At 38.8% G+C, this 22088-nt stretch overlaps 1 protein-coding gene and 1 pseudogene across 1 annotated transcript; both read left to right on the top strand.

Moving 5' to 3' along the window:
- The first annotated feature begins 337 nt into the window (after positions 1-337).
- On the top strand, positions 338-12849 carry ttc41 (tetratricopeptide repeat domain 41). The gene is made up of 16 exons (XM_051691537.1): positions 338-1176; positions 1276-1373; positions 2270-2450; positions 2556-2773; positions 3042-3208; positions 3398-3875; positions 4854-5093; positions 5700-5871; positions 6254-6420; positions 6751-6878; positions 8702-8882; positions 8985-9135; positions 9209-9358; positions 9438-9559; positions 9772-9898; positions 9990-12849. Exons 1-16 carry the CDS (start codon positions 458-460, stop codon positions 10351-10353), a joined length of 3663 nt encoding a protein of 1220 aa, XP_051547497.1. The 5' UTR covers positions 338-457; the 3' UTR covers positions 10354-12849.
- Positions 10923-21831, top strand: LOC127436591 (protein mono-ADP-ribosyltransferase PARP12-like; annotated as a pseudogene).
- Positions 21832-22088: the final 257 nt, after the last annotated feature.

Raw genomic sequence — 22088 nt, 5'->3', positions numbered from 1 at the left:
CGCGTTGATTGGCTCTACGGGATGCCAGTTAATCCACCGAGTGTTGTAAAAGGGTTTCGTCATAGCGTGTGACAGCTGATCTGAGGACGGTTTGGAGAGCGTTTGCGGCTTCGAGCGGGTTTGGGGAAATTAAAGCGGCTGATGCAGAATCAGATTGAAGTGCTTTTTTAGGCACATACGGTTTTTGGAGTTACCTTAACGACCAGCTGTTGTCATGGTTTTAAGCACAACTAAATCCAAATAGCTTGACTTGACATGCACAGCTTTGCACGCAGGTTTTCTGTTTTTAGTGATTTTATGTAGACTAGAACATTTTTGTAATGCTGGTATTGTAATATAATAAATATTTTTTGTTAATTAACTTGTAGCTTTTAATAGTTTTGCGTTTCTTAATTTTTATTTATTTTTATTTTTATTTTTTTTTCAGAGAGAGGTTTGAAATTGCAACACACCAAAAATGCAAGGAGAAATCTACCAAGAAAAAATTAAGGGATGTTCTGACAGCCGATATCTGGCATTTCCTCTCCGGCCTTACCTGTGCTATGTCCCAGGTGATCTCCAGGAAGAGTTGTCTTACCTGAAGTCAGAGGTGTTCCCCCATCTGGACTCACTTTGCCAGGCCAGAGGCACTTGTTTCCAGCCTGTGGATTTACAGCGAAACAAAGGAGATATTGATGAAGAAACTGCCAGTGGTGAACATAGCAGCAGTGGTCTGATGGATCACAATGTCCAAACAACCCATAAGCCCCCTGATCTCTTCGACCAGCTGTTAAAAATCAGCATGGATCTCATTGACCGCACATCCTTTTTCATCTGTCTTCTTGGACACCGCTATGGTCGTTGTTTGTCAGGGGAGAATGTGTCCCAATCTGATAGAGCATGTTCTTTGGTGGCCAGGAACTTGCATGTTGCTGCAAAGGCTGGATACCCTTGGGTCATGGAAGACGAGTATCGGACCTGTAGCCTGACAGAGCTTGAGATCACCAAGGCGACCTTTATTGACAACCACAGATGCTGCTTCTTTTATTTTAAAGATTACACACCCCAAAGCATTGAAGATGGCAACAGTGATGAAATGCTCACCTTCTTGAATATGCTGTCTACTCAAACCCTTAGTGAGAAACTGTGCATGAGAGATCTTAAGAAGAGGATCATAGACCGTTGTCTTCCTGTCAGGTTTTTGAGCATGTTGGCCACAGTGTCTTGATTAGATTTACAAACACAGTCTTTGGACTTTTAAATGCATCCACCTGTTTCTTTTTCTTGCACTGACAGATTCTTCAGAAATCTGCATGAGCTTGGGGAGATGATGAGAAAGGACTGGGAAGGGGTCATTGGTCAGTTTTATGGGAATCTAGAACATCCTATCTCAGGTCATCTTTATCTTAAATCTTAAGCTCTGGGCTAGTTTGCAATGTTGTTCTTGTTTTTTTTGTTTTTTTTTCTTTCTGGTCTAATACAAAGTAATTAATACAAAGACATTTTGTCAGGTATCTTGATAACCACATTTTGGCCTGTTAGAGGAATATTCCAGGTTCAGTACAAGTTAAACTAAGCTCAGTTGACAGCATTTGTGGCATAATGTCAAGTACCACAAAAATTCATTTCAACTCTTCCCTCCTTTTCTTTAAAAAAAGCAAAAATCTGGGTTACATTGAGGCACTTACAATGGAAGTGAATGGGGCCAATCCGAAAATGTTACGGAAACTCACTGTTTCAAAGTATAGCCACAAAACGTTAACAATATCTGTGTTAGAATGATTTCAGTGTGATAAAGTCGCTTACAAAACTTTTCTGTGTAATGTTCTATCCAATTTTACAACTTTGTTGCCATGACGATGGAACGCCATAAACCCTAGAACAGTAGTCTGCCGCAAAAATGACAATTTAAACTACTTTATAGCTCAAATAATAGATGAGTTTTAACAAAAGAATGAATGCAGTTGCTTTTAAAAAGTTAAAAGCTTCACATTTCTGCCTTTAAACCCTCCAACAATTGGCCCCCATTCACTTCCATTGTAAGTGCTGTACTGTAACCTCAATTTTTGCTTCTTTTTTTTTTTTTTAAAGAAAAGGAGGGATGAGTCAAGATAAGTTTTTGTGGTAATTAACATTATGCTACAAATGCTGTCAATTGAGCTTAACTTGTATTAAACCTAACCTAAATATTCCTTTAGCAAATTCTGAATTAAATGAATATATTTTATACAAATGCATAAAGTGCTAAAGTAAATATTGTATTTACTGTGTTTCCAAATCTGTGTTGTAGGATGCCAGGATTCATTTGACCTGCAGTATCATGAGAGCCATACCCGTGCATTGTGCAAGTGGTTTGTGCCTTCAGCACAAGCAACTGGAATACTGAATATATTAAACAAATTTGTGAATCCTATAAAGTGTAACGTAAAATCTGAGACACACCCAAGAAATTCAGGAGCTCATTTCAGATGGTAAGATAAGAAAAGATATGATAAAAACCAAATAAAGCAGGCATCCTGTGTTTGTTTGATTGACGTACAGTATAAGTTAAAAGTCAAATCCTTTTCTGTTTTCAGTGATCATGACAACAAAGAATCAGAGAAGTCTATTTTAACAGTATGTGGTGGAAGGGGTTGTGGCAAGTCAACTCTGGCAGCGTGGTGGCTACAGGCCTTCTGTAGACAGAATCCTGATATTCCAGTCATCTCTCACTTCTGTGGGACAAGCACATCCAGCATTGATGTCAGGTCTATGCTTAGACAGTGTACTGCTGAACTTCAAAGAGTGCATTATGGTAAATTGAGACCTGGAAAATAGAAAGCAAAATGAACTTTATATCTGCAATACAAGATGACTGGGATGAATATATCGATGGACACTGGAGGATGTATTTTAGATTGGCATTTGGCTTATCATACTCTAATTATATATAATACAGACATTATAGCAGATGCACATAAATAAATAACTAATTTTCAGTGCTTCACATAATGTATTTCAATAATGTCCAAATCAATTTGCAACAAGGAAAAAAATGTAATAGGATGTAATATTTGTTTCAGCAGGCAACTTTCCAGATTGGGATGACCGTTTGGAAGAAGCTGTTAATCTTGTGCCTCTCCATCAGGTGGTGCAAGCATTCAATGCAGCAGCCAATCTTGGGCCTTGTATTCTTCTTCTAGATGGTATCGACCTTCTGGTGGAAACACAAGGACTCTCAATGCAAGAGGTGATCTTTGAGCACCATTTTTGGTTTTCTTAAGCCAACTTTTTACTTATTGGTACTATTTATTTATTTATGCAACTTTTATTTGTTACTTTTATTTTATTTAAACCAAATAGACACACATGATGAAACAGAGTCGAATAAAGATTTCAGCAACATGTTCATGAATTATTTCTTTATTGCAATTTACAGGTGAAGGAACTAAGATGGTTGCCGGATACTCTACCTCCCAGTTGTAAAATGATAATTACAACAACCTTTACAGATCTCACCTGTAAAAGATTCACTGACAGGGCTGATGTCCAGATTCTCAGCTGTCCCGCTCTATCCAATTCCAAAGTTCAGTGCAGCATTTTGCTTAAACATCTGTCTTTGCCTTGCAAGGAACCACCAACTAATGTTCTGAAAAGAATTGCCAGCAAGAAGTTATGTCACCTGCCGGCCGTTCTAGCACTCCTTGGTACAGAATTAAGGACGTGTGGGACACAGAGGGAGAAAGAAGAGGAGATAGAGCTGTTGAAAGAGTACATAGAGGTGGACTCTGTTCCAGAGCTTTGGGTGAAGGTTATTTATCGCTGGGTGAAAGATTACAGTAGAACTGTTCAAACCAAAGCTATTTCTCCAAGAAAAGTCACTGGGGCTCAACCAAACACTGTATTTTCTGTGGAAGGTACTTTTACCAGCATTACAACTTTGGAAATTCATGAGAAATAGTGCATTAGATAACAAGTAGGGTTTTATTATTAGACTTTTTGCAGTAGTTAGAGTAGTTTTGTCAGTGTTGTTGTAAAAGCTGTACTCCTTTAAAGCTTGATGATGATATTTTTTTAACATGATGACTTGTGAGCATAGTTTGAAGTATAGTGGAAAAGGCTGATAACCGATTAATCGGCTGATAGTTTTTAAAATAAGTCTTTGCTTACTATGATGGGTACAGACATAGAGGCTACAAGAGTCCAAAATGAATAAAATCCCAGATGCAGTGTATTGTGCAACGTGCAACCAAAATCCCATTAATAGCCAGAAAAAATGAAGATTTGGAGTAAGCACGCGAGACTATGAACAAGCCCGAAATACACAAATTTCACCAGATGAGGGTTTTTATTATTATTCACGAGATATGAAGTTGGAAGCATGTTGTATGTACTGACGGGGCACGTTTCCATATAGTCGCTATATAGCACTTTTCATACCTGTGCTTCAATTTAGAACACTTGATTAACTAATCAAAATAACCAAATTTGCGTTGAAGTTTCGATAAATATGGATGAATATTGTCAGTCAGTTTTATTTCATCTCTAGAGTCTGCTGTTATACTGTAGAACCAAGCGGTTCTAACTGTAGAATCTTCTAGCGCCTGCCACAGAGGAACACAGAGAAATAATATTAATTATTAAAAAACAACTAATATATATATATATATATATATATATATATATATATATATATATATATATATATATATATATATATATATATATGAATAAAAAACTATGGGCAACTATTGGCATAGATTTTTGATGATAACCAATAGTTCCAGAAAGCAACTATCGGCACTGATTAATCTGTAAAACCGATATATCGGTCTACCTCTACTTCTGAGACTTGGATCGTGAGCTAATAATTGTTTTTCTTCCTTTTTCGCCAGATCTATCAGGTTGGGTATGGGACACACTCTGCTTGATTCACGTGTCTAGAGCTGGGTTAACTGAAGCTCAGCTTCTAGCTTTGTTGGACAATCTTGGCTACTGTGGGAATTTAAGAATTAAGGTGTTGGAGTGGGCCCGACTGCACTCTGTTTTTTGGCCTTGGGTTCAGGAAAAAGCCAATGGTCACCTGACCATCATGCACCAGTCTCTCAGCCAGGCTATGAACCTGTTGTTGTTTGGTGAGGACACTCAATATTATTGCAATTATTCTTTATTTCCTAGCTGTAAAAATAATAGCTCTATAATTTCTTTAAGGTAGCTAATATATATTTTAGACTTACCAATGAATTCTTAAAGGGCTCTTTGTAATCTTTTCTTCATTAAAATAGTTTTACTTGTAAAGAAATGAATAGATCATTTGAAACACATGTATGAAATCATGAAATCATGACCTCTCACATGAGATGAAGATTCCAGTCATATCAGTAACCTTATAAAAACTGCCATGATATGATCACATGACCAGTACTACTTACTTAATCTCAGTACCCACACTGTTATTGGACACTTTCACTCATTAATTAAATTAATAATGGCTGACTGTGAATAGTGAATTTCAAAAATGGCATTGGTAACTGAAAACTGTTGCATTTAAATGATGCTGTATCTGTGCCCCTAGGTGTCAGTGTAAATCCAAGATGACATAAACAAAAGAATTACTGATTGCACCTTTAAGAGTAATGTTTCAATAGATCTTAAGATCTGCAGAACAAAATAAGCTCTTTTCAGTATCATGGAACAAACATTTGCAATGCTTTCACACAGTTATGCTCTCTCACTTTAAGGTATGGAGGGCCAGGTTAAGAGTCAAAATTACTTCCATCAGTTCCTTGCTGACTTTTTTCAAAAGTCCAGTGTAGAGCTTTGTAGCTGGGCAAGAAAAATCGAAGAGGTTCCTTGGCACCTGAAGCAAACTGGCTCATACAGGGAACTGCACAATTTTCTCAGCAAACCAGCGTAAGATAATTGCACATTTTATTTTGGTAGAAAATACTTTCCTTGTGCAACCACAGTTTTCTCATTGTATTACGTCAATCACTTCCATCCCTGTTGACAAAACCATCTCAAGCTAGCCACAGCTGCTTTGCTGGTCTCAGCTGTTCAACCTGGTCTCCCAGCCTGGCCAAGCTGATGTTCAACTGGTTAACTGCCCAAAACCAGACTAACCAGACCAGGCTGGGAGACCAGTTTAGACCAGCAAACCAACTAGGACTGGTCTAAGCTTTTTTATTCAGCAAGGATGATAAAGTTCCATGATAAAAAAAAAACTTTCTATCTCAGTCAGAACTGATGTTTATCATAGAAATGCAAAGATAACATATCTCTGTATTTTCCATAGTACCATTGAGTTTCTGTCGAGCAGCATGAAGCAATATCCGCAGCAGACAACTGATGTTATACAATACTGGGCACTATTGAAGGAAATGGGATTTGACCCTGCCAATTCATTCCAGAATCTGATAGCCCAGTCTTGTAATAGAATAGAGCATCGCGTAGAATATAACGGTAAAGCTGTCAATCTTTATTATCAAACTGAATTAAATTGAAAGCACAAAAATAGGTTGTATATTAATGACTATACTCCACACCTGAATTATAATTTATGTTATGTAGTTATAAACTACATGTATAATAGTACAGTGTTTACTAAAATAGTATACTGTATATATATATATATGTATGTATGTATATAGTATATAGTATATACTTATTTTATTTTTATTCTTTAGTTCATAATATGTTGTCTTCTTAATATCCTCTTTAAGTGAGGTGGAAACAGTATCACACAACAATGATAATTTGTCAGTTTTAACTAAATCACTCTGTGTTTCTTAGATGCTCACCCTCCAGATCACAGCAGTGCATGTAGAGTAGCATTGTTCTGCTCAAGAGCACTGCTATGTTTGGGTGAAACCTTGCATGCTGAGAAGCTGTTACTACATGTTGATCAAATTTTCCAAAAGGTAAAACCATCTTATGAACCTAAAATCAAGCACAAGTGATTTTAAGCCTTTTCCACAAAAAAAGGTCTGAGCAAAGTCTGTACAACGTTTTCTTAAACGTTCCTTAAAGGGATACTGTAGTTCACCCAAAAATGAAAATTCTCATCATTTACTCACCCTTATGCTATCCCAGATGTGTATGACTTACTTTCATCTGCTGAACTCAAATGAAGATTATCAGAAGAATTTCTCATCAGTTTTGGTCCGTACAATGCAAGTGAATGGGTGCCAAAATTTTTACGCTCCAAAAATCACATAAGACAGCATAAAAGTGATCCATATGACTCCAGTGGTTAAATCCATGTCTTCAGAAGCATTATAATAGTTGTGGGTGACAAACAGATCAATATTTAAGTCCTTTTTTACTTTAGATTCTCCTCCCTGCTCAGTCAGTCACCACCTTAAAGGCAGCATGAAATGAAAATTCACCCTATCTATTTTCTAAATGCCTGTTATTGATCTTATTATGAATGATTCATCCATAGATATGTTTTATTTTTAATTATTTTATTTTTTTTGACCTTGTAATCTTTAATCAAAATGTAATAACTTGGTCTTCCGGTGAAACGACAGACTTCTCTCTGGTGATGTATGCAGGACTTCTCCAATCATTTAGTCCGCTTAAACCCTGCCCCTTTCTTATGAATACCACGACCTTGCGTAGAGTTGTACGAAGTGTCAGTCGCGTGTTGGTGAAGATGGCAAGGTGTATTTTCATCTGTTTTCCTTCAAAACTATCGTTCCTTAACCCAAACTTCCTTGGTTACGGGTCAGCTGGCTTGAATTTACATTTCGAATGAGAAGGAATAACGGCGAACTCATGGATGTGTTCGAGACATTTCATGCCTGAATTGCTGTGGTGATGACTACTGAATATAATGCTTTGGATGCCTTTTGGAGTTTATATATATTTTTGAATGCAGTTATTTTGGGATGCACAGCACGAGTAAGTGTTTTTTTTTCGTTTATATTTAGTGTATTGTTATTCAAAACGTTAAAATATGGTTATTTTACTTACTCATTTTTCAACTTCTACAGACTCTTTGTAAGCAAAGACCGCGATGTTCTTGTGTGTTTATGTTGTAAGTTTGATCATAAATGTTTTGAGATCGCTGCTCAATTTCATCAATAACCGGCTCTGACTCGAGCAGCACAGTGGTAGGGGTGTGTTTGTCCACTGCAATCTCGCATTCACATCTGCCTCCATTCCGCTATGCAACGGCCATATTTTCACAATCCAATCAACAACCAATGGATAAACTCAAATCCCCGCCCCACATTTTTTCTTGTTTGATAAGCTGTTCCACTCGGAAATACGTCATAATATGGAAGTCGTTCGCAACTTCTGTTTCATGCCGACTTTATCTTTCAATTTCTCATTCTTCTTCTTGTGTTTTTGGTGATTCAGATTCTTCATGCATATCGCCCCCTACTGTGCTGGGAGAAGAATTTCTAGAAAAAGGGACATCTGTTTCTCAACAACATATATCATATCCCTCCTGAAGATATGGATTAAAACACTGGAGTCATATAGATTACTTTTATGTTGCCTTTATGTGCTTTTTGGAGCGTCAAAATTTGGCATCCATTCACTTGCATTACTTGGACCTACAGAGCTGAAATATTCTTCTAAAAATCATAATTTATGTTCTGCAGAAAAAAGAAAGTCATACACATCTGAGCTGTTGTGAGGGTGAGTAAATGATGAGAGAATTTCATTTTTGGTTGAACTATCCCTTTGAACTTAAACTCGTATTGAAACATTGTAATGATTGTTTCTACAGCATGAAGAGTTGGATAGCGACAGTTTGAGGTTACTGCTCAAAGTGCAGCATATGCTGGCAAAGCTTTATGTCCAAATGCATCTGCTGAAAGAGACAGAAACATATTGCCACAAGGGACTTAAGACAGCCCAGTCCCTTACAGCAGCCCACCTTGACAGCACAGAGGTCAAACTGATAGTTGGTAACATATTTCACTCTACATCACATTTTACAAATAAACACATTGTTTGTTTTACTGGCAATTGTAACTGTGAACACATGAAGCTTTAATCTGCTCTCACAGGACAGCTGCTTTGTCGTCTGTGCCTGATATTGCTGGAGGATGGCCGGCTTTATAAAGTGCCAGGACTTTTCAAAGAGATCAGCTCTGCTAGATACACATCTGTCCATCCCTGTGCTGAAGGCACCGACTTGCTACTGAAAGCCATTCATAAGTAAGTGAGAAGACCAAAGAATGGTGAGCTAGATGTTGATGTGATTTCATCACCTTTGTTTTCATTTGTCAAGAATGAGTCTTAATGAGCCTAAAGCTGCTGAGAGGTGTCTCCAAAGTGCCCTGGCCAGCAGGAGGCGCTGGTGTGGTCCTGATCATGCTCTGGTGGCAGAAGTGGAGGAACAGCTCGCAGATCTCTGGGCCAGCACACAAACGGACACAGTGTGAGAGATGGACTTCTGTGTAATGCCTCTTTTATCTTTGATCAAACCTTAAGGTCACATGTCTTAATTTTCCCTGTAGTTGGGCACAGAGGAAGATTGTTGAACTGTACCGCCATGTCATAAGCACCAAAGAGACTGAAGCTCGGCAGCTGCAACTTGCCTCCCTGCAACACAGTCTTACTGTCACTCTGGTGAAACTTGGTGAGTAAGTAAATGACCTTATTGATTGGCTCCACCACTGTGTGCTTGAGCAGGTTACTGTACTGATACAAGACAAAGGAGACGGTGTCAGGCAGCCTGTATTGGTTGTAAAACCACATCTTGGAATACATTCCTTCCTTATTTATTGTCTTAAAGGAGTAGTTGATTTCTAGAGTGCATTAGACTTTGTTGTGTGTCATGGTATCTGTCAGGTAAAGTACTGTTGCGTAGCTGCAGTAAAGCAGACAGGAGAGAGGGGCTGGATCTACTGCAGAGAGCTACAGACCTTCGGGTTTGCTTCCTGGGCCCCGAACACCCACTCACAAGAGACTGGAAACAGTAAGCACGATTTCATTCAAATACTGCAAAGAATCACATACAGTATACTAATTTTTCTCTGAATGATATATGATTATGTTATTTTCCACAGTGTTTCTTACACAGATATTGCAAGAACAGGACACAGTTCAGGAAACATGAAACATTCACTAGACAGGCTATGTCCCTTCAAGGAATCACATAGGGTGCTACAACAGTTAACCTCAAAGCCATGTATCACAAGACCATTCAACAGACTCCCTAAAAGCTCTTCTGCACAAAGAGCATCACCAGAGAATCTATCTTGTGGCCATGATGAAACCCTAAAAAGACCATGGACGGCATTCCAGGTCTCTGTGTTTGGGTCACAGAGTGACATCAGGACTCTATTGCCAACTGGAATGTTTGATAGGAGACTGTCTCTTCCCAGGTCAGCTGGGGGGTCTTTCCCAGGCAGATGCACTCGGAAACTCTGAAGGCATTGAACTGATAGATAAGAGGTCTAACTCACAAGCAATCAGCACAGTGTGATGGACAGAGCGGCCATGTGTTTTCTTGTTGAGAGGCACTATTTTATTGTATTCTGTTCTGTTGTTCTGTTCTATTCCATCTATTCTTTTCTATTCTTCTGTTTTGTTCTGTTCTTTCTATTCTGTTCTATTCTATTCTTCTCTTCTGTTCATTATATTCAATTCTATTGTTCTGTTCTATTCAATTCTGTTCCATCTATTCTATTCTGTTCTATTCTTCTCTTCTGTTCATTACATTCAGTTCTATTCTTCTATCTATCTAAACACATGCATCATCCGTATTAGTCTATCTGTCTGTCTGTATGTCCTTTTTATGTAAGACTTTTATTTTGAAAAGAACTGGCACTGGGTACTTGGCATTAAACCATGTTATCATCAGGTGTCCGCTTTCATTCCAGCAGAAAACCAAACACAAAAACGCAGATACGAAACCATAGATACACAAAGACAAACAGATGCAGAAATGTCGGGCTACTCGTGGATCACACATTATGCCACCAGCATATTATGCAGCAATGGAGATATCTGAGCTACAGATGGTGAGGAGTCTGATTGCATCGTCATTGCGAAAACATCTCTCAGACTGTGCAAGAAATATTCATAGAATGAATGTTATGAGTGCCAGGATTTACATCTGTGCAAATATTTTATGGCAATTGCAGATATGGGAAGGACAGGTAAGAATGGGACTGGAGGACCGCAGTAAAGATTGAAATTCAGACTTCGATTTGCCATCAGCAGTTCTCGAGTCAACAGTACACTGATCCAATGACAGCAGCTCTCGCATCTGCAGTACATTGAGCCGATCACAGCAGTTCTCGAGTCAACAGTACACTGATCCGAGGACAGCAGTTCTCGAGTCAACAGTACACTGATCCGAGGACAGCAGTTCTCGCATCAGCAGTACACTGAGTCAATCACAGCAGTTCTCGAGTCAACAGTACACTGATCCGAGAACAGCAGTTCTCGAGTCAACAGTACACTGATCCAAGGACAGCAGTTCTCGAGTCAACAGTACACTGATCCAATGGCAGCAGTTCTTGAGTCAGCAGTACACTGATCCAAAGACAGCAGTTCTCGAGTCAGCAGTACACTGATCCGAAGACAGCAGTTCTCGAGTCAGCAGTACACTGATCCGAGGACAGCAGTTCTCGAGTCAGCAGTACACTGATCCGAGGATAGCAGTTCTCGAGTCAACAGTACACTGATCCAAAGACAGCAGTTCTCGAGTCAACAGTACACTGATCCGAGAACAGCAGTTCTCGAGTCAACAGTACACTGATCCAAAGACAGCAGTTCTCCAGTCAGCAGTACACTGATCCGAGGACAGCAGTTCTCGAGTCAGCAGTACACTGATCCAAAGACAGCAGTTCTCGAGTCAACAGTACACTGATCCGAGAACAGCAGTTCTCGAGTCAACAGTACACTGATCCAAAGACAGCAGTTCTCCAGTCAGCAGTACACTGATCCGAGGACAGCAGTTCTCGAGTCAGCAGTACACTGATCCGAGGACAGCAGTTCTCGAGTCAGCAATACACTGATCCGAGGACAGCAGTTCTCGAGTCAGCAGTACACTGATCCGAGGACAGCAGTTCTCGAGTCACCAGTACACTGATCCGAGGACAGAAGTTCTCGAGTCAGCAGTACACTGATCCGAGGATAGCAGTTCTCGAGTCAGCAGTACACTGATCCGAGGACAGCAGTTCTCGAGTCAGCAGTACACTGATCCGATGACAGCAGTTCTCGAGTCAGCAGTACACTGATCCGAGGACAGCAGTTCTCGAGTCAGCAGTACACTGATCCGAGGACAGCAGTTCTCGAGTCAGCAATACACTGATCCGAGGACAGCAGTTCTCGAGTCAGCAGTACACTGATCCGAGGACAGCAGTTCTCGAGTCACCAGTACACTGATCCGAGGACAGAAGTTCTCGAGTCAGCAGTACACTGATCCGAGGACAGCAGTTCTCGTGTCACCAGTACACTGATCCAAGGACAGCAGTTCTCGAGTCAACAGTACACTGATCCAAGGACAGCAGCTCCCACATCAGCAGTACGTTGCGTCAATCACAGCAGTTTGCAAGGCACCAGTACACTGAACTGAGAATCGCCTCTTTCGGACATCAGTGAGCAGCTGATGAGCATGTGTGAACCGAGGACTTGAATGAGGGGGCGAAACATTTCAGTCGAGAGATGTAAACAAATTTTACTATTGAGTATTGTGCATGCAGTATTGTGATGAGCTGGATCATGGCTTCTGTAATAAAGGGTGGGTTGACTAGTTTAATCACTTTTTATGCTTTAAACATGTAGAACATACACGTTTGTATATCAGTGTCAGTATTGGGTGCTTTAGGTGCAAAACTTTAATGTAGGATGTATTGTAAGATCACTGAATGAAACACTGATGACAATAAACACCCTTGTTATTATAACTTAATTAAATAAAATGTTAAAATCAGCAATGTGCCCTTACATGTGGCTTTATTGAATGTGTTTGTGCGTGTATTCTACTACGCCGGCGTATTAGCATTGTATATATATATAGTGACTTCATTAGGTGATGACGTAAATGAACTGGTGAATCGGTTTTTTGAACCAGTTCATTTAAACGAACCGTCCGAAAGAACCGGTTCGTGGAAAAGAATCGGACTTCCCATCACTGTTGGCTATAAATCCGCTATGCGCTGTCGTAGTAAATAATGTTGCATGTGATTCTTCATGATTTGTGAATTCGGATGACATCATCCTCCGCTCCGCAATCGGTCATTTTAATTTTACCACTCTTAATTTTCTAATGCAAATAGCTCCAAAAGTTGAACACCTAGAAGACTGAAACCACTCTCATCTTGACCAGTCTGATTTGTGATTCACAGCAGTTTGTTTTCCTGTCAACTCTTTTTAAGTCCATGAGTCGGGAAGGTGAAAAATAAGCACTCTTCACATTTAACGGCTATTTCCAGTAAACACGCAATCTGGGTTCATGCATATTCACTTGAATTAGAAAGAGCCTGATTTGTGAAAACTTTCAAAATCACATTTGGTCGCGTTTGATTGCGTCTTTCTGCTCTACCCCATTGCCTTGTGTAATAATAACAATAGTATAGTTATTCAATAGTAGATGACGTTGTGCAACTTTCACAACCATTCATTTTACTAGTGGTTGAATAGGGAACTGCATGCACAAAAGTACCTTTTTTGTTGAAAAACATAGAGGCACGAAACCAACATCATTCAATAGAGGAGGACAGTGTGTAACTTTAAGACGAATGGAATGCTCCCGGTGAGCTATTTTTCTATGTAAACAAGCGGCATGGCAGTGCAGCTCCTATCTACTTGAATGGGGAAAGACCGAAATCTCGAAAACAGTGGGTCTAGATTGATGATCAAAGAACATTTCTCAAATCAGTAGTAAAATCTGACTATACTGGTATAATAAATTGTGCTTCTTTACCTCAGATTATGTAAAAAAAAAATATATAGTTAATACACATGCACGTTCTCGTGTTGATTGACAGGCGATGTCTGTATCTTAAAGGTGATTGACTCTTTTACCTGAAGACGGAACTTCCGTTCTACATATGTTGACCTTTGGGTGTTCCAGTTTCTCCCATTCATTTGAATAGAAGTTACTCTTAAATGACTCTAAAGAGTCTCTGGACTTGCAAACCACACAAACCTAAACACTTCCTCAAGCAGAGTGCATGATATTTATTAACTTCCTGGTAAATGTTGTGAAGCAGAGGCTGGAGCGACAAGACGCTTCTTTATCCCTTGCCTGTACGTGTCTGAAATTGTGGCATGTCAGCACTTTAATACAGGTGCATCTCAATAAATTAGAATGTCGTGGAAAAGTTCATTTATTTCAGTAATTCAACTCAAATTGTGAAACTTGTGTATTAAATAAATTCAGTGCACACAGACTGAAGTAGTTTAAGTCTTTGGTTCTTTTAATTGTGATGATTTTGGCTCACATTTAACAAAAACCCACCAATTCACTATCTCAAAAAATTAGAATACATTACAAGACCAATAAAAAAAACATTTTTAGTGAATTGTTGGCCTTCTGGAAAGTATGTTCATTTACTGTATATGTACTCAATACTTGGTAGGGGCTCCTTTTGCTTTAATTACTGCCTCAATTCGGCGTGGCATGGAGGTGATCAGTTTGTGGCACTGCTGAGGTGGTATGGAAGCCCAGGTTTCTTAGACAGTGGCCTTCAGCTCATCTGCATTTTTTGGTCTCTTGTTTCTCATTTTCTCTTGACAATACCCCATAGATTCTCTATGGGGTTCAGGTCTGGTGAGTTTGCTGGCCAGTCAAGCACACCAACACCATGGTCATTTAACCAACTTTTGGTGCTTTTGGCAGTGTGGGCAGGTGCCAAATCCTGCTGGAAAATGAAATCAGCATCTTTAAAAAGCTGGTCAGCAGAAGGAAGCATGAAGTGCTCCATAATTTCTTGGTGAACGGGTGCAGTGACTTTGGTTTTCAAAGAACACAATGGACCAACACCAGCAGATGACATTGCACCCCAAATCATCACAGACTGTGGAAACTTAACACTGGACTTCAAGCAACTTGGGCTATGAGCTTCTCCACCCTTCCTCCAGACTCTAGGACCTTGGTTTCCAAATGAAATACAAAACTTGCTCTCATCTGAAAAGAGGACTTTGGACCACTGGGCAACAGTCCATTTCTTCTCCTTAGCCCAGGTAAGACGCCTCTGACGTTGTCTGTGGTTCAGGAGTGGCTTAACAAGAGGAATACGACAACTGTAGCCAAATTCCTTGACATGTCTGTGTGTGGTGGCTCTTGATGTCTTGACCCCAGCCTCAGTCCATTCCTTGTGAAGTTCACCCAAATTCTTGAATCGATTTTGCTTGACAATCATAAGGCTGCGGTTCTCTCGGTTGGTTGTGCATCTTTTTCTTCCACACTTTTTCCTTCCACTCAACTTTCTGTTAACATGCTTGGATACAGCACTCTGTGAACAGCCAGCTTCTTTGGCAATGAATGTTTGTGGCTTACCCTCCTTGTGAAGGGTGTCAATGATTGTCTTCTGGACAACTGTCAGATCAGCAGTCTTCCCCATGATTGTGTAGCCTAGTGAACCAAACTGAGAGACCATTTTGAAGGCTCAGGAATCTTTGCAGGTGTTTTGAGTTGATTTGCTGATTGGCATGTCACCATATTCTAATTTTTTGAGATAGTGAATTGGTGGGTTTTTGTTAAATGTGAGCCAAAATCATCACAATTAAAAGAACCAAAGACTTAAACTACTTCAGTCTGTGTGCATTGAATTTATTTAATACACGAGTTTCACAATTTGAGTTGAATTACTGAAATAAATGAACTTTTCCACGACATTCTAATTTATTGAGATGCACCTGTATATGCCAAAAATATACAAAATTAACAAAAAACTAAATCTAAAAATTTAGTTTAACAAATGTCTTATCAAATGATCCTCTGAAGAGCACACTCCAAAAACTCGCCTATATTTCAGATTTATGCATTTCAATTTCATAACAAAACTCCATTAAATTTTAAACGAAATTAAATGAATAAAATCTCAATATATTTTAATTGTTTTAAATTTGTATAAAACTTACTAAATTCAATTTGAAGGAATTTTGTTATGAATTTTGTTTGTTTGAGTGAATACAATTCTATACATTTATCAACCTAAATAATGTTTAAGACAACTTCAATTAAATACATTAAGAAAACACAGCAAAAGGTAATAAACCGCTGTATTTGTCACAATTAGAACAACTGAACGCACAGTGTGCTGGTGTTAAAACTCTTGTCTTGAGGACCACATGTCTCCACTTATGCTTGCACTTTTTAGTTACATCATTTACATCATTCATTCATCCTTATCCTAGTTAAAATCCTTTTCTTAAATCCATTTCCTGCTGTAATTTCCTTAAATCCATTGCCTGAAGTGTAAACGGCAACACAGCATCGATGAAAACAGCCTCAGAATGCTGCGGGAATGTTGTCTCAGTGGCGAAATCATCCAAGACCTGCCCTACATCTACAAGAATGTTCACCATCTGAACTCGCAAGGTCAACATAGTGGTACGACACAGTCTTGGAACACACACTCATTCACCCATATTCTATATACATTGATGTATTCATAATATACATATGAAATAAATATTTATTTACACATTTACTCTCTGAAATTTGATTATGATCAATTATTTTTGTTTAATGACAACTAAACGGTAATAATTGACCATTGTCTCGGGCAGCTGAATAATAAATAAATTCCTTCAGGCAGAATGATCAAGTCCTGATCATCTTATTTCTGTTTTTTGTGATAATAATTGACTTATTGTACATTATTCTTTACATATACACTGATCAGCCACAACATTAAAACCACTGACAGGTGAAGTGAATAACATTTATTATCTCGTTACACTGGCACCTGTCAAGGTGTGGGATATATTTGGCAGCAAGTAAACAGTATTTTCTTGAATTTCATGTGTTGGAAGCAGGAAAAATGGGCAAGCGTAAGGATCTGAGCGACTTTGACAAGGGCCAAATTGTGATGGCAAGACGACTGGGTCAGAGCATCTCCAAAACGGCAGGTCTTGTGGGGTGTTCCCGGTATGCAGTGGTTAGTACCTACCGAAAGTGGTCCAAGGAAGGACAACCGGTGAACCGGCGACAGGGTTATGGGTGCCCAAAGCTCATTGATGCGTGTGGGGAGCGAAGGCTAGCCTGTCTGGTCAGATCCCACAGAAGAGCTACTGTAACACAAATTGCTGAAAAACGTAATGCTGGCCATGATAGAAAGGTGTCAGAACACACAGTGTATCGCAGCTTGCTGCAGATGGGGCTGTGTAGATTCAGACCGGTCAGAGTGCCCATGCTAACTACTGTCCACTGCCGAAAGCGCCTACAATGGGCACGTGGACCATGGAGCAATGGAAGAAGGTGGCCTGGTCTGATGAATCATGTTTTCTTTTAGATCATGTGGACGGCCGGGTGCGTGTGTGTCATTTACCTGGGGAAGAGATGGCAGCAGGATGCACCATGGGAAGAAGGCAGGCCGGCGGAGGCAGTGTGATGCTCTGGGCAATGTTCTGCTGGGAAACCTTGGGTCCTTGGGTTCATGTGGATGTTACTTTGACACATACCACCTACCTAAAGACTGTTGCAGACCACATTCACCCCTTCATGGCAACGGTATTCCCTAATGGCAGTGGCCTCTTTCAGCAGGATAATGTGCCCTGCCACACTGGAAAAATTGTTCAGGAATTGTTTGAGGATCATGACAAAGGGTTCAAGGTGTTGACTTGGCCTCCAAATTCCCCAGATCTCAATATGATTGAGCACCTATGGCAGGGGTGTCAAACTCAGTTCCTGGAGGGCCACAGCCCTGCAGAGTTTAGTTCCAGCCCTGCTCCAGAATGCCTCCTTGTAATCTGCAAGCACTCCTGAAGACCTTGATTAGCTGCTTCAGGTGTGTTTAATTAGGGTTGGAGCTAAACTCTGCTGGACTGTGGCCCTCCAGGAACCGAGTTTGACACCCCTGATCTATGGGATGTGCTGGACCAACAAGCACAAGGGTAACCTACACGATATTAGGCAGGTGGTTTTAATGTTGTGGCTGACTGGTGTATCATACATATAAATGGGTGTTTTTTCAACCTAGGGTAATTTCATGTGCCAGGGTTTGGTTTTTAATGTCAATTTCATAACAAAATTCCATCAAATTGAACTGAGTAATCTTTAATATATGTGTGTGTGTGTGTGTGTGTGTGTGTGTGTGTGTGTGTGTGTGTGTGTGTGTGTATGTATATAAGCTTTGTTGATTTAATTTTGTTAAACATTACACAATTCAGTTCAATGGAATTTTGTTATGAAATTGAAATGGTAAACTTAATAATATGCTAAAATCTTTTTGAGTGTAGACAGTATGGTCACATTAAAACAGACTTCATTTATTATTAATGTTATATTTCAAATGCCTTTTATGTATAGATTTTATTGTTGGCTTGTTCCAGACTTTCAGTATTAAACTCCATTATATCCATTACAAATCCAATATAAAAATACACATTATTACATGTTTAAAACTATGATAATCTAAACAAAGTGTGAAAATATTATTTTATTGTGTGTATTTAGGAGACATTAAATGTTAGCTATGAAATTAGGCTCAGCAAGACGAAGGAGATGCCCATTTTATTTAGAAAAATTTAAAAATGTAATCTCCATCAGTGTCATTTCCATCACAATAGCCTAACACAATATAGAATTTGAGATGTGCTGAAAATGCCACTGTGGTGAAATTTTCCATAACTTTCAGAAAAAAATTACACATCTTGTGTGCTGCATGTACATACAATGTTGGGCATTGTAGGCAAATTAAACCAGCGAGAGTGTATTTTTTTTTTTACAAGACTTTGCTTTCTAGAAGTCACACACAACCTGTTTATGTCTTTGTTTCAGAATTTATATCTGAACAAAGGGTCAAACCAGTCACTCAGATTGAGATGAATGAAATCTGTCTCCACTTCATAAGACAAAAATACAAATTCCAGGGTTGGTTTCTTGTTTTTCCTGCTTACCTCTGGTTAATTCCTTTCTCCTTTCCCATTTATGTAAAAGTTGAGATATAATTTTTATAACACTTCAGAGCAGTGCATTCTTGTCCACTTCAATCTTCCATACAAGTGGGAGGTTTATAATGGGAAAGGCTAGTGGGATTTAAAAAACATGGAGGAAGTAGAGCGAGCCTACTGTGACCCCAAGAATGAACGCAGGTCAGTACTAATACTCATCTGCTTCAGTATCAGTTCTGTCTAAAATATCTCAGACAATTTAGAAATTGTTGAAAATGTGCTATTCGTAGTCAGCCATGATTAATTTATTCCTTAAGTGAACGTGTCCAATAAAAGGGGGCTTACTGAGATAAAATTAGTAGCATTTGGCTGGTCATGTGAACACGGCAGCCCCCAGGAGGCGACCCACTCCATGTAACATAAAACAGCTTTTATTAGGCTACTGAGTCTTCATCTCATATTAATGAACATGACTTTAAGAAAATTTGTCAAAAGTACTAGTCTTCTCTTTAGGGCTAGACATTTTTAATGATGAAAAAATGACAGCGTTGACCTTTAAATATCTCCCCCATTCCACTATCTTGACTTATCTTTTCTCTTGGATTCAGTCCAGGGTAAAGGCCTGTGGATTTGATGTCCATGAAAAGGGGTCACGACCCTGTGTGCCGACTCTCAACGGTCTCTTCCGTCTCTAAACCCGCCCATTACATCCTGACAACAGAGTGGATTTGGTGCTACAAAGGAGATCATGAGAATTGGAAAGAGTATGGCCAACCGGTGAGATGGGCTTGTGTTTATATATCTGTATTTAGTAGCCATACAGGACTGTAATCTGAGAGCTATTTTCGTTTTAGGACAGGTTGTGAACAGGCTCTGGGTAGCTTTGTTTCAATGCTGCTTTTCTGTGCTTTTTAGGATGATAAGCAACGTGTGACATCTGTAACATCTCAGGAGTTTGAGAAAGCATATCTGGAAGACAGCACTGCAGAAGTTTCTGTCATAAAGGGCAACAGGCATTACTATGTCAGTTTCCAAGGTATGTCACATTTAAAATCCCATGCTATTAATTGCTAGTAATGCTGATTAAAAATATTACATAATATATATATTTTTTCCTGTATGGTTTATAAAAATAAGAATATATTTGCCTAGTGTCTCCTCTAGAGCTGACACTTTCAGGTGTTTATTAATCATAAATACATTTTGCGGATGGTTTGTGTCTGTTTTTTACAGATATGCATCAACAGAACCCTAAACACATCACAAAGAAAAGAGTGCTTAGATGACCCCACTTTTTGTCTATCAACGAGGTGGAGAGTAAAGCAGCCCAGTGACAAACCGCACACACAAACCAACTGTGGTTACATTAGAAGACACATTATAATTCTGAGTTACTGTGCTTTAGATTCTCGCCATTGGATATAAACACATACTCATATCATGCTCAAAGCACTCCTCAATGAATAACAAATGCCATTGCTTTGAATGAAATCTATTAGAAATATTAATAAGAGGGAATGTTAAGTATACAGTAAGTGTAAAGTTAACCAACAGCAGATCTGTTCAAAGAATTTCACCAAATTCTATGGCTACATCTTTGTGTATAATTTATATTTGAAAGAATATCAGTTACTGCTCACATGAGAGTGTGCTTTCCTCCAATGTACACATTTAGATACTGGTACTTTAGGGTATTTTTTATCTATTGTTTTTTCATGTCTGGATTTGTCTGGTGTGCCTTTTGTGAATGTGATACATTTATGTGACGATTGTGATCAGCCTATGAGGTTCAGACTTGCACATTTTCATCACATGTATCCATCAATAAAACACTCCCCGTTTTTCCTCTTTTAACACTCGTTTGTTAAAAAGGCTGGGTTTGCCAGTGCTACAAGAGATGGTCAGTGCAAAGTTCTAACAGTGAGTGGCACCAGGATTTTAAATTAGGTTAATGGTGTGCCTAGATTTGATATAATATAATATGATATAATATGGTAACACTTTACAATAAGGTTGTATTTGTATACACTAAATGCATTAAGAGACATGAACTAACAATATTTCTAATCAGCATTTATTAAATTAAATTGTTGACTGTAAGTTCATGTTAGTTCATAATGCATTAACTAATAATAATGTATACAAGTTTGAATTGTAAAAATGTATTATATGTGATGAAATTACTGGTGAATTACACCGATCAGCCACAACATTAAAACCACCTGCTTATTATTGTGTAGGTAATATCTGGCACCAACAATCATGCCTCCAAATCACTGAGATACATTTTTTCCCCTATTCTGATGGTTGATGTGAACATTAACTGAAGCTCCTGACCCGCATGATTTTATGCACTGCACTGCTACCACATGAATCATGATTGGCTGATTAGATAATGGCATGGATGATTGTTGGTGCCAGATGGGCTGGTTTGAGTATTTCTGTAACTGTTGATCTCCTGGGATTTTCACACAGTCTCAGAATTTACTCAGAATGGGGCCAAAAACAAAAAATATCCAGTGAGCGACAGTTCTGTGGACGGAAACGTCTTGTTGATAAGAGAGGTCAACAGAGAGTGGCCAGACTGGTTCGAACTGACAAAGTCTACAGTAACTCAGATAACCACTCTGTACAATTGTGTTGAGAAGAATATCATCTCAGAATGCTATTCTGAGATGTGAGTTGGCGCTGTTTTGGTGGCACGAGGGGGACCTACACAATATAAGGCAAGTGGTTTTAATGTTGTGGCTGATCGGTTGATGGCTGATGATTAATACTAACCAAGATTAAAAGAGCGAGTCTTGTAAAAGCATTGTTAGTTTATGTTAACTAATGTTAATGAATACAACCTTATTGTAAATTGTTAAAAATATATAATATAATATAAAATATTTGTACATTCTGTTATATGTTCCTTATACACCAAACATTACAAAAAAATCTAGTATCTCTGATACTGTAATATATAATGTAACTGTAATATAATATATAGGCCTAATACAATATGGTAAATTCAACAATATAATATGATATAAGAATTATATACTGTATATATATAGTACATTTATTCTTATGCGCCAAATACTATGATG

The sequence above is a fragment of the Myxocyprinus asiaticus genome, chromosome 47, assembly GCF_019703515.2.
Source record: "Myxocyprinus asiaticus isolate MX2 ecotype Aquarium Trade chromosome 47, UBuf_Myxa_2, whole genome shotgun sequence".
Classification (NCBI taxonomy): domain Eukaryota; kingdom Metazoa; phylum Chordata; class Actinopteri; order Cypriniformes; family Catostomidae; genus Myxocyprinus; species Myxocyprinus asiaticus.
The sequence above is the reverse complement of the archived record's forward strand: the minus strand, read 5'-3'. Positions and strand labels throughout refer to the sequence as shown.

Excerpts from the sequence above, each read along its gene's own strand:
- ttc41 (XM_051691537.1), top strand. The coding sequence starts at position 458 with ATGCAAGGAGAAATCTACCAAGAAAAAATTAAGGGATGTTCTGACAGC. Across the intron at positions 3,209-3,397 it reads AAGGACTCTCAATGCAAGAG|GTGAAGGAACTAAGATGGTT; the intron begins GTGATCTTTGAG and ends TGCAATTTACAG. Across the intron at positions 9,359-9,437 it reads AGCACACAAACGGACACAGT|TTGGGCACAGAGGAAGATTG; the intron begins GTGAGAGATGGA and ends TTTTCCCTGTAG.